Source organism: Spermophilus citellus (genome assembly GCF_964194105.1).
Source record: "Spermophilus citellus genome assembly, chromosome: 8".
Lineage (NCBI taxonomy): Eukaryota > Metazoa > Chordata > Mammalia > Rodentia > Sciuridae > Spermophilus > Spermophilus citellus.
Genome location: NC_138189.1, coordinates 31,389,811 through 31,402,243, shown reverse-complemented (window position 1 = coordinate 31,402,243; position 12,433 = coordinate 31,389,811). Strand labels below are relative to the sequence as shown.

At 35.1% G+C, this 12,433-nt stretch overlaps 1 protein-coding gene across 5 annotated transcripts in view; it reads left to right on the top strand.

Annotated features, from left to right (window-relative positions):
* SMIM14 (small integral membrane protein 14) overlaps window positions 1–10,927 on the top strand; it is a 75,663-nt gene extending 64,736 nt beyond the window's left edge. For all 5 annotated transcript variants that reach the window (XM_081302958.1, XM_081302956.1, XM_081302959.1 and 2 more), the window contains 2 exons: window positions 4,659–4,801; window positions 7,623–10,927. In XM_081302958.1, the coding sequence (XP_081159084.1) occupies window positions 4,659–4,801; window positions 7,623–7,655 (176 nt within the window). In that variant the 3' untranslated portion in view covers window positions 7,656–10,927. The remainder of the gene's footprint in view (window positions 1–4,658; window positions 4,802–7,622) is intronic.
* The last annotated feature ends 1,506 nt before the right edge of the window (window positions 10,928–12,433 follow it).

Genomic DNA, 12,433 nt, shown 5'->3' with positions numbered 1-12,433 from the left:
GGTAACGCCCAAGTCCAGGGCTAGAGCAGACTCCTTTGCCAAGTGAAGGTGGAGGCCACTTGCTTCCCACAATGCATGTACAATGCCAGACCAAACACCCCCCTTACTCAAGGCTGAGAGAGGATACTCAGCCCTTGGGTAGGGCTGCCTCCCAAATTAACATTGAACTATTTTTATATCAACTCAACTATGCCTGGCAGTTTTTTGTTTTTATTTATTTATTTATTTATTTATTTATTTATTTATTTATTTATTTATTTTACAGATAGTCTCGCTGAGTTGTTTAGGGCTTCACTAAGTTGCTGAGACTGGCTTTAAACTTGGTGGTCCTGCTGCTTCAGCCTCCCCAGTCACTGGGATTACAGGCCTGTGCCACCATTCCCCTCCCCATCTTTTTTTTTAAATTTTTATTTATTTTTTTAGTCATTCATGACAGTAGAATGCATTTTGATATATAATACATATATGGAATGTACATACATCAATCACATTGTCTATTCTGCTGCCCTTCCTATCCTCCCTACTCCTCCCCTCCTCTCCCATCCTTTCTCTCTATCCAATCTAATGTGACACACTTTTTTTTTTCCTTTTTCTCATTACAACATCATATTCCCCTCCCCATCTTAAAGGATGCTTTGTCTATAAATAAGGATTCGTTGAACTTGCAATGTGAGGACTTGCAAAGAATATGAAAAAACAAAGCATTAAGTTGCAAAACATGAATTGACTTTGGGTAGACTTGTAGTCTATATAAGTAATTAACCATTTTATTTCTGAGCCAGGGCACTAGTGATAATATAAACCAGGCATGGTGGTGCACGCCTGTAATCTCATCAGCTCAGGAGCCTGAGGGAGGAGGATCACAAGTCCAAAGCTAGCCTTAGCAAATTAGCAAGACCCTGTATCAAAATAAGAAATAAAAAGAACTTGGAATGTGACTCAGTGGTTAAGTGAACCTGGGTTCAAACCCTGACCCCCCCCCAAAAAAATAGTGGTAGTGATAGTATATACAAAGCATAATTATGTTTCTTTGACTAGCCTTAAATAATCTAGTTTTACGTAACTAGTTATAAACTTGCTTATCCCTTTTTGAATCCATGTTTTTCTATTTTACTACCCACAGAACTAATAATTTTCAGGAATGTGTGTCATTATGTGGTATTGTCAGAGATTATGACAGCAAACAATGAGATTGCCTCCATCAAAATCCCATCTTTGACATGTACCAGTTATATGAGATTGGGATTTAGTTCCCTATTTCCTAGTTTTAATCTATAAAATAAAGATTATAGGGGCTGAGGCTGAGCTCGTTGGCAGAGTGCTTACCTAGCATATGTGAGGCACTGGGTTCGATCCTTAGCACCACATAAAAATAAATAAAGGCATTCTGTCCATCTACAACTGCAAAAAAAAAAATAGTACCCACCATAGAGTAAGATTGTTAAAAAGGGTTAAGAGATAGTACCTAGTTCAAAGTAGCAACTCAAGTCTTAGCTATTTTTAATAATAAAAATAATATTTATTTAAAAATATTCATGCAATAGTAGAGAGGAAAAAGGAGGCAAGAATAGATATAGGGAGATCAGACAAGAGGTGGTGATAGCTTCAACACATGGGTGAGTGGGGGGAGTGGGCAGATCTGAATGATATTTAGGAAGTAAAATTGATAGGACTCTCATAAAATATAAAATGGAGGATTATTGAGAAAGAACTTCCCTGCTTGGGCAACTGGATGAATGGAGACCCGGTTTGGTAGAGGAGTGGGACAGGGAAGATGCTAATAGTTTTAGTTTGGAATATTGAGAATGTTAAGCGTGAGATGGGATTTCTGCATTTTTAAAGAAGCTGTTGAATGACTCTAATGTACAGTACAAATTAAGAAATATTGACATAGGGAGAAAAAGGAGAAATATTAATGTAGGTAAACAGTTGGATATTGAAGTCTGACGTTCAGAAGAGTTGATAAAGCTAGGTGTAAATTTAGTTGTGGTCTGCATGCAGAATGTAAATGAAGGCATAGGTGAGGATGAGTGTGTGGATAAGAAAAGTTGACTGAAGAATTCTAAAATTTTTTTTCCTTTCTTTCTTTCTTTCTTCTTTTTTTTTTTTTTTGTACCAGCAGTGCTCAACCACTCACTGAGCCACATCCTCAGCTCTTTTTCATACTTTATTTTGAGATAGCATCTCACTGAGTTGCTTAGGACCTCACTAAGTTACTGAGGCTGGCTTCAAACTCACAATCCTCCTGCCTCAGCCTCCCAAGCCACTGAGATTACAAGCATGCACCACTGCACCCTGCAGATTCTAAAATCTTAAAACTTGGAATACTTGGAAAGTGTGCATGTAAAGAAGTGCCCAAGTATTAGAAAGAAAACCAGGCAATTGTGATAATGACACATAAGACAAAGGTGATGTAGACAGTAAATGTAGAAAACTCTCATGACATTAGGTAACCCTAGGTACCTTGGCTGTTTCTAGTAAAATGACTGGGGTTGGAACAGAAGCTCTATTCCAATCTGGTCAATTCTTGGGCCAGCCCAGCTCTTAAGCTGATTCCGTCTCCTTTGGTTACTGAGGCCTTTGGCCTCAGTATAGCCACTGATCCCTTCTCTTTTCGGAAGTCAGCCTTGGGCCTGTGGACCCTAATGTGTGCATCATCATAGTTTCAGCATCTTGATGGATTTCTTTTACTTTCTTCTAATACAGGGAAACCAAAACCAATATAGTATTAATAGGCTAGAGATACTATGTTTTTCTCTAGATAGCTAATCTTTTGTACTTACAATTTTTAAAAATTGAAATCTTTAATAATTTCACTTTTGCCAGGCGTGGTGGTGCACACCTGTAATCCCAGCGGCTTGGGAAACTGAGCCAGGAGCATCGTTGAGTTCAAAGCGATCCTCAGCAATGGTGAGGCGCTAGGCAACTCAATGAGACCCTGTCTCTAAATAAAATCCAAAATAGGGCTGGGGATGTGGTTCTGTGGTTGAGTGCCCCTGAGTTTAATCCCTAGTACCAAAAAATAAATAAATAAATAAAAATAATTTCACTTTTAAATATCTGTGTTTCATTTATGTTTTCACCTTGTATCATAAGCCAGATACTGTGCTAGACACTTATTAAATAAGACATGGCTGCCTCAAGGATCTCAGAAATAGAGCTACACACACACACATCTCTCTCTCTTCTTTCTCCTGATAAATACATAGATTTCAACTTTTTCTGAAAAAGAAGGCCAAAATAATCTTTCGTAAAAGGGACATTTTAATTTATATAGTATACAACCTAGATGTTCCCTTTTCCTTACATCCTGTTTTTTCTTTTTTAAAATATTTTTTTAAAGAGAGAGAATTTTTCATATTTATTTTTTAGTTTTCGGCAGACACAACATGGACCGAAAACATGTGGTGCTGAGGATCCAACTTGGGCCGCACGCATGCCAGGCGAGCGCACTACTACTTGAGCCACATTCCCAGCCCCTTCAAATATTTTTTGTTGTCATTGAATCTTTATTTATATGAGGTGTTGAGAATCAAACCCAGTCCCTCACACATGATAGGCAAGTGCTGTACCACTGAGCTACAACTCCAGTCCCACATCCTGTTTTTAAGATTGTAACTTAACTGTAACTCATTGGTGGAGTGCTTGCCTAGCATGTATGAGGCCCTGGGTTCAATCCCCAATACTGAAAAAAAAAAAGTAGATTGGGGGAGGGGGTTATAGATTTCAGCAAGTCTATGGATTGGTGGCCTTGTGGGTTCATGAACCTTCCACATGATATACAAAATTGTTGAATGTGCATATTGTGTTAAATCTTATAATGGACAAAGTCCTTAATTTTTATCGTATTCTCAGAGGATTATTACCCCAAAATATTAAGAACTATCACACTATTCAAAATCTTTATTTGTTGTTGGGCATGTTGGAGCATGTCTATGATCCCAGCTAGTCAGGAGGCTGAGTCGGGATGACTAGAAGTTCAGGGACAGCCTCTTCAATTTAGCAAGATCCTATTTCAAGGACTGAGGCTATTTCAAGGACTGAGGCTATCACTCAGTGGTAGAACACTTGCCTTGCATGAATGAGGCATTGGGTTCGATCCTGAGCATCACATAAAAATAAATAAAGGCATTCTGTCTATCTACAACTACAAAAATTTTTTTTTAAAAAAAGATCTATTTCAAAATAAAACGAAAAGTTCTGGGGATATAGCTCAGTGGTAGAGCACCCCTGGGATTAATTCTCAGTACTTCCAAAATAAAAAATATATATTGTTGTTTGGTTTATGACTACTTAACATCATGTACCATGTAGATTTTTCTCACTGAAGGAAAAGGAAATTAGGGCTGGGTTGTGGCTCAAGAGCAGAGTACTCGCCCAGCACATACAAGGCCCTGGGTTCAGTCCTCAACACAACACAAAAATAAATAAATAAAATAAAGGTATTGTGTCCAACTACAATTAAAGAAAAAATATTTTTTAAAAAAGGAAAAGGAAATTGAAGATATACTCCACAATCGTTCTTCTCTAAATTACTTTTTATTTTAGTAGAATTTTGAAGCTGTACTTAAACATTAGACTTTGTTTTTACATTGATTTAACAATAATATAATCAGGACACAGTTTTGCTACAAATGCAATTTTTTGTTTGTCTCTAGTACCAGGACCCTCTGATGACAATGGCATCAGTATTACTATGATCTTGATGGCCTGGATGGTTATTGCAGTGATCTTGTTCTTGCTGAGACCTCCTAATCTAAGAGGATCCAACTTATCCGGAAAGCCAACCAGTCCTCATAATGTAAGTGATATGAATTATAAATCCTTTTTGGTTGAGTTGCATGTATGTGACGTGGGGAGGAGGAAAAGTATTTTGACTAAAATATCTTTATTAATAAAAGGAAGACTCAATTCATGGAGTGAGTTTTTCCTATATGTTGCTATTTTGCCTTTTGAGGAGTTAAACATAGAAATAGTAGTAGTCCAAAAATAATTTTTAAAAAAATTCCTATCTTTTTTTTTTCTGGTACCAAGGGCACTCTGCCAGTAAACTACCTTTTTTAGTTTTTTATTTTAAGAAAGAGTCTCACTGAATTGCTGAGACTGGTCTCCAACTTGCCTTCCTCCTGCTTCAGCCTTCTGAGTTACTGAGATTACAGGTGTGCACTACTGTGCCTGTCGGAATTCCAATCTTTCCTTATATAAGGAACATCAGAAACAATCCAGCTGTTAATCCACAGCAGTATTGATCAAATCTCAGTCCTGCGTTGCCCATTCTATCCATTTCAGTTGATCTATCCCCTCTAGTTCTTCTAGCCCCCAGAAACACTCTTACCAGCTTCATTTCAAATGTTTTACCCCCTTCTGTTCTGGCTATTAAATACAATAAAGATTGTAAGCATATCTGGCTACATCCTGTTTTCCTCTTGTTTTCCTATCCTTTTCTTTCAAACCCATTTTCCAGCATCACAGTAAATTAACTTAGGAGAGAGGAATTCCTTATGTTGATGAATCTTTATAGTCATAATTGCAAACATTTTTAGAATCTTCTAAGTGAAAAATATAAAGTGACTCAACAGAGAGTTTTCCCTACTATCTTTAATGAAAGCTTCACTAAAGGATTCTTTTTAATCCTTACCAGAACAAGTATTTATGCATTATTTTTTTCAATTTGATATGTTGTAATCTCTTTAAAAATTTTATGCACATGTTAATTAGATCATAATCTCTTTAAAAATTTTATGCACATGTTAATTAGATCAGTTTAGCTATTCTACAGTGCATATACCATTTCAAAACTTGTTGTATCTGATAAATATATACAATTTTTGTTTGTCAGTTTTACTAAATGTAAAAAACATCTATAGGATGAAATTTGTTTCAAAATAAATTTCTATGATAGATTCACTTAAATGCTAAATTCTCTTCTTCAAACTTCATATTGAATTCCTAAAATAATTGCTAATTTTCCTCAATATTGTAGTATTAATATTAAAAATTCAATTAAAGACTGAGGTTGTGGCTCAGCGATAGAGTGCTCGCCTAGCACGCACAAGGCTCTGGGTTCCATCCTCAGCACCACATAAAATAAATAAATAAAATAAAGGTATTGTGTTCAACTACAACTAAAAAGTAAGTATTAAAAAAATTCAGGGCTGGGGATATAGCTCAGTTGGTAGAGTGCTTGCCTCGAATGCACATGGCCCTGGATTCAATCCCCAGCACCACCAAAACAGAAAACAAATAACAAACAAATTCAGTTAAGACTAATTTTGTATATAAGGAGAAAGCAAATGTGCAGTGTTAATTGGTCAGTGCTTTGGTTTTAGGAGCAGAACATTTAGATATATTGTATGCTGTCTTAAGAAAGAAGACAAAACCAGCACCAGGTTTCACACCTGTGATCCCAGTAACTCAGGAGGCTGAGGCAGAAGAATTATAAGTTGAGGCCAGCATGGGCAACTTAGACCCTGTCTCAAAATTTAAAAAATTATATAAAGGGGCTGTGGATATAATAGAATGCCCCTGGATTCAATCCTCAGCACCACCAAAAAAAAAAAAAAAATAGCACATATAAAAAGTTTCAAGTGTACTTTTTCTTGGAGAGGGAAGAGTTCATAAAATTTGCATATTATCCTCATTGTTTCCTCCATAGACTTTTTTCTTATACTGTGTGTGCAGCTTTCTTACTTTTGTATCAAAAGTAACTTTCCCAATGTTTGGAGCTAAAAAAAAGATCCATTTTTTTAAAATGTTTTTGTAGTTATAGATGGACAGCATGCCTTTATTTTTTTATTTTTATGTGGGGCTGAGGATCGAACCCAGTGCCTCACATGTGCAAGGCAAAGGCTCTGCCACTGAGCTACAGCCCCAGCCCCCCAAAATCCATCTTAACCTGACTTAGTAGAAGCCATTAAAAATGACAAACGCCTTAACCTCAGTTCCTTACAGGCTGCAGATTCTAGGAATAGGTAGTCCCTCTGTCCTAGTAATAAGCAAAAACAATATTAATTCTGATTCCAGATAGAAATATTGATCACCCTTAACTGGGTATGTCAGGGTAAATAAATAAAATCTTTCTGAAGACTGTAAAATCTCTATTCTCTTCAGTTCAGATACTTTCTATTTCAAATAACAAAAAACAATTCAAAGTGATTTGAATAAGTGACTTTATTAGTTTACACATAAAAAATCCAAAGATAGGTTCTGTGTTTAGAAGGTTAAAAGTTTCTTTTATCATTAGCTTATTCCAAAGTGGGCTTCCCTGTGTCTACAGGATGGCTGCCAGGAACAAATAGAGCCTCAAGCTTCTTCAATGAGATCCTGTAATGAGAAACAAAAGTCTGAAGCTTCATAATGAATGCACTAACTGAACCCATCACTTTAGCAAGAAGAATCAAACTAACTTTATTAGCTTGAAGATCACCCTTTCTTCCACACCACAGGGAAGAATGAGACAAACATTGCAGAAAATATGAAGAGTCCAAATGAGTTTATAAGTATATCGTTTGGGATTGGAGGGTGGGAGCATTGCTACTCAGTTCTTACTTATTTGTGTTAGATTGGTTGCACTAGGATCTAAGGAGTCCCTCAAATAATTTATTTATTTTTTTCAATGCCAGGGACAGGATCCACCAGCTCCTCCTGTGGACTAACTTTGTGATATGGGAAGTGAAAATAGTTAACACCTTGCAAGACCAAATGAACGAAGATGACCAGAGTACTTTTAACCCCATTAGAACTGTTTTTCCTTTTGCATCTGCAATATGGGATAGTATTGTTTTCATGAGTTTCTAGAAATTTCACTTGCAAACTTATTTTTGCTTCCTGTGTTATCACCATTCCCATTTACAGTATATTTGAGTAAATGATTATATTTAAAAAGTTACGTGGGGCTTTTTTGGTTGTCCTAAACTTTAAACATTCCACTCATTCTGTTTGTAACTGTGACCATCATTTTGGGGTGATGTGTGACCTGATTGAAGGAAATTTGAGTTTTCTGCATTTAAATATTTTAAATAGTTTTGATAGGTTCTTAAGGTTTTTTTCTTCATAAGGTATTTATAAAGTTATTTGGGGTTACCTGGGATTATATGAAAGAAAATGAGAACCACACTGTATTTACATTTACTTTAGTAGTTTATTAGTGGGTGGCAGTTTTCTCTAGTTCTTGGAACTGTGGCAACTCTTGGAATATTTTACAAATTATAGCTGAAATCTGTATCATATATTGCAGCTGACTTATGTGGATAGACTAGGAGGAGAAGTGAAATGGTTGTTTTAATAATTTTTTTACTCCCTTTAAAAATGTCTAATGTTAAGATTTTTTTTTTTTTTTTTTTTTTTTTTTGCGGTGCTGGGCATTGAATCCGGGGCCTAGTACATGCTAGGCAAGTGCTCTACCGCTGCGCTATCTCCCTAGCCCAAGAATACTTTAAATAAACATGAATAATCAATATGGTAGATAATTTACAGTCCAGTATGACATTTGCAAGCCATACCCTAGCCTTACAAGGTTCATGTGAAAGGAGGGGAAAAGTTTATTCTTTCTCTCTTTGCCAGGAATAATCTATCTAGTAATAACTTAAGCTATAATTTATTTTGTAAATGAGTGCCTCTCAGGACACCTCTCTTTGTTCTAACACTTCCCTGTTAAAGTGAAACTTTCTTACATCTATATTGGGGCTTAATAGCTTACTGACATTTGAATGCCTATTTACTTATTTACTCTATTTGAAGAAAATTTTGAGACTTTGGTTATCCTTCCAACTTCAAAAAAATTTTAATGAAGTTTTGTTTTATTCCAAGGGAAAAGGAAGAAAATTAGAAACAATCAAGAATATTTTCCCACCCCTTACCTCATTCCTGTTTGGTAATGGGATGGATTGGGTTGGAAAAGAACATTGATATTAGTGAAGTTTGAAATGCATAAAAAAGTAAAAGGTTACATTGTTTTTGCTGAGTTTGGCAAAAAAGTAAATATAAATTGCATTAAAAATGTCTGCACAACCCATGTGGTTATGGAATTTTTTCCTTAACAAGTGATTACATATGATTTATGGGGCTAGAAGATACTTTGTTATCAAATGTAAGGATTTTTACCTAGGTCAGTCTAGCTTTTCATTGTACAGATCTGAGAAACTATTTGTGTGAACTAAATAAACTTCTCTATATTATTGTACTGTTTAATAGTCTCTGATACAATTGTGTGACACTCATAAGGTGTTTCCCCCTTTATTATGATTACATTATAGGCCATAAACATTGTAAAGGCATCATTTCATTATATAATCTAATGTGACTGCTTGCATTCCTTCTTGTGCATCTTTGTTTTGTGCTCAACTTCTTGAAATAATATAACCAGCTCTTAATTACTTATGCTGATAAAGTGGTAATATTAACACAGGTAAGTTAAATCTTGGATAAATGAACACCACAGAGTAAAGATTTGTCTTGCAGTGGCCCACTGGAAGCTTTCCCATCTCTATCCATAGCTAGTAAAGTATTTAAAGCAGAAAGATGTTGAATGGCAAATATCAGCTAACTGCCTAATGCAGTCCTTTATCTGCTGTGCCTCTTGAACATAGAAGGCTCACCCATATATCCTAACATCTGTTCCTAACTCACTAGAAAACCAATCCCGGGAGAGATGCTAATATATTCACTGAGCCTGTGGATCATAATTTAGAATTGGCTTCTGTTCAAGTGGCCAAAATATGGATAAAAATGTCTAGTATTAGAGACCTGAAATTTTTGAATTCTTTCATTTTTGTCACATACACTTAATTGGCATTGTATCTAAATACATTAGGCTTTTCCTATATGAATCTACTACTAAGTTAGTAATAGAAATTCTTAGTGAACTGTTTAGTCCTGGGGTTTTTGCTTTTAAAATTTCTTTGCATTTCTTAAAAGTCATTGTACTGCACATAAAGTGTTCTTGTTAACCTAACTAGTGATTTATGTTATTATATTTAATTCTTAAAGCTTTGACATGTGGCCTTTAAATTGAGCACATTCTTAAATCATTACTCACCTTGTAAACATTCACTTGAAATATGGCTATAATCCTTTTAAAATAATCTGCATAAAAGAAAGATGAGGCTTACATTTTTATTACTTTGGACTCTTAAACATTCTGCAAATGCTATTAGGGGGAGTTTATTTTGAGGGTTGGGGGTGTAACTCAGTGGTAGAATGCTTGCCAGCATATACAAGGCCCTGGGCTTAATCCTCAGCACCACCAAAAGGGAAAAAAAAAGAGTTTATTGTGTTTTAGAGTCATTTAATTTTCTTAAAACAATGGTAATTTTGGCTTTGCTTTTCATATGGAAAAAGTTAACATTGGAACTGTTTATAGTAAAAGATTTTATCATGTATCTATCTAAGCACTGCCCCCATTGTCAGCAAGTCATATTTTACAATTTGCAGAGATTTTCTGTTAGTATCTTTATGATGGTATGTGATATGACACTGTGTATGGAATTACCAACATCTTAAAATTTCAAAGGAACATTGAAAATCTATTGCTGTGAATGAAAATCTGTCACTCTAAATGGGTATGTGCTCAAATTTGACCAGTTGAGTTTAAGACACAAAACAGCAACTCGAAGAAGGAAAAATGAAGAGAGTTTACAATTAATGGATTAAATTTTGTTGTTGTAATAGTAGGGTTAGTCTTATATTTCTAAATGAAAAATCATATGTATTGTTACCATGTCTGATGATTACTTTGTTAAAAGCAAAAGTGGTCATGTGATGTACTAAATGTAAATTGCTATTTTTAAATGTTTAAATCATGCCAAACAAATTATGTCTGTGCCATCCAGGATTTATTGTTAATCTTTTACTGAGTACTTGGATTGGGATTAAGGGCTTGTACTATGCACTTTTTATCAATGAATAAATAGAAAATGTTAGTAACGCTTTTTGTTTTCTGTTTGGCTTTTGTGGAAAGAGAAGCACTTTCACTTAGTAAAATGTTAACAATTATGTTAAAGTTTCTTTGTAAGACTGCTTACCCCTAACTAAAGAGAGAACTTTAAATTATAAGAAACAATATTTATATAATAGCAGTATAGGGCCAGTATTCAGAAGAGATTATAAGAATCCCCAGGATATTAAATTACAATTACATTTCTTCATTATTTTCTTTCTTCCTAGAATACAGAGTCAAATTGACATTTGCTTTTAAGGAGTAATATTCAATAGTGTTAAATATTTGAACTTGTTATATGCTTTTATATGTTAATATACATAATTATACATGTAATTACATGTTACCTAAAAGGAGTGAGACCTGTAATTATACAGAGAAAATACAAAAATGATGATATGCTTTTGCTCTGACCTAGAATGTGTCCAGATACTAAAGATCATTAATATCCAGATGCATGTTAAAAAGGTACAATTGCTGTGACATTCTAGTGTCAATGTCTGTGCAATATCTTTAGTGTTACTTAAAATGGCAAAATTTGTGAAATAATTTTAGTCTGAAGTTTATCATTACATGTCAGTGGGTAAAGGAATTCATGATAAAACTTAAGGTTTCATTAAATGACTCTGAAATAATAGTTTTTCTCTCAGAAAATCTAATTCAAATAGAATAAATTTTTTGCTTCTTGCCATTTCATCTGATGGGTTTTCTCAGTTCTGTATCTCAATTTGTGAAGTCCCACCACTCCCTAAAGGATGTTACACAAACACCAACCACGATATTCTCTCTCTCTCTCTCTCTCTCTCTCTCTCTCTCTCTCTCTCTCTCGGTACTGGGGATTGAACCTAGGGGTGCTTTACCACTAAGCTACATCCTCAGCCTTTAAAAATATATTTTGAAAAGGTCTCACTAAATTGCTGTTGGCCTTACTAAATTGTTGAGTCTGGCTTTGAACTTGCAATCGTCCTGCCTTAGCCTGAGTCAACTGAGATTACAGATGTTAGCTTCTGTGCCAGCCATGATTCTTTTTCACATTCAGATTTTTTTCTTTGCAGTACTTCCACATATGCTAGACAAGCACTCTACCACTGAGCTATTTACTCAGCCCCACTACCAGACTTTTTAAAAATGAGGTCTGATGGTACACACCTGTAATCCCAGTCATTTTAGGAGGCTAAGGCATCGAAACTTCAAGTCCAGCCTCAGCAACTTAGCAAGACCCTGTCTCAAAATAAAAAGGGCGGGGTATGTAACTCAGTGGCAGAGCACCCCTGAGTTCAATCCCCAGTACCAAAAAGTTAAAATGGGTTAACAGTGTAATCTTTTCCCATTAGTTGGTTTTCATGAAACTTTAATGTGAATATCTTCTCAAATGGATTATATTCATTCAATAAACATTTCAACATTTGTTTGATTATTGCTTAACTATGTATATTTTAAAATGGATGTTATTCAGGATTAGATTACTGAAACAATTTTGAAACTCACATGCCAAAA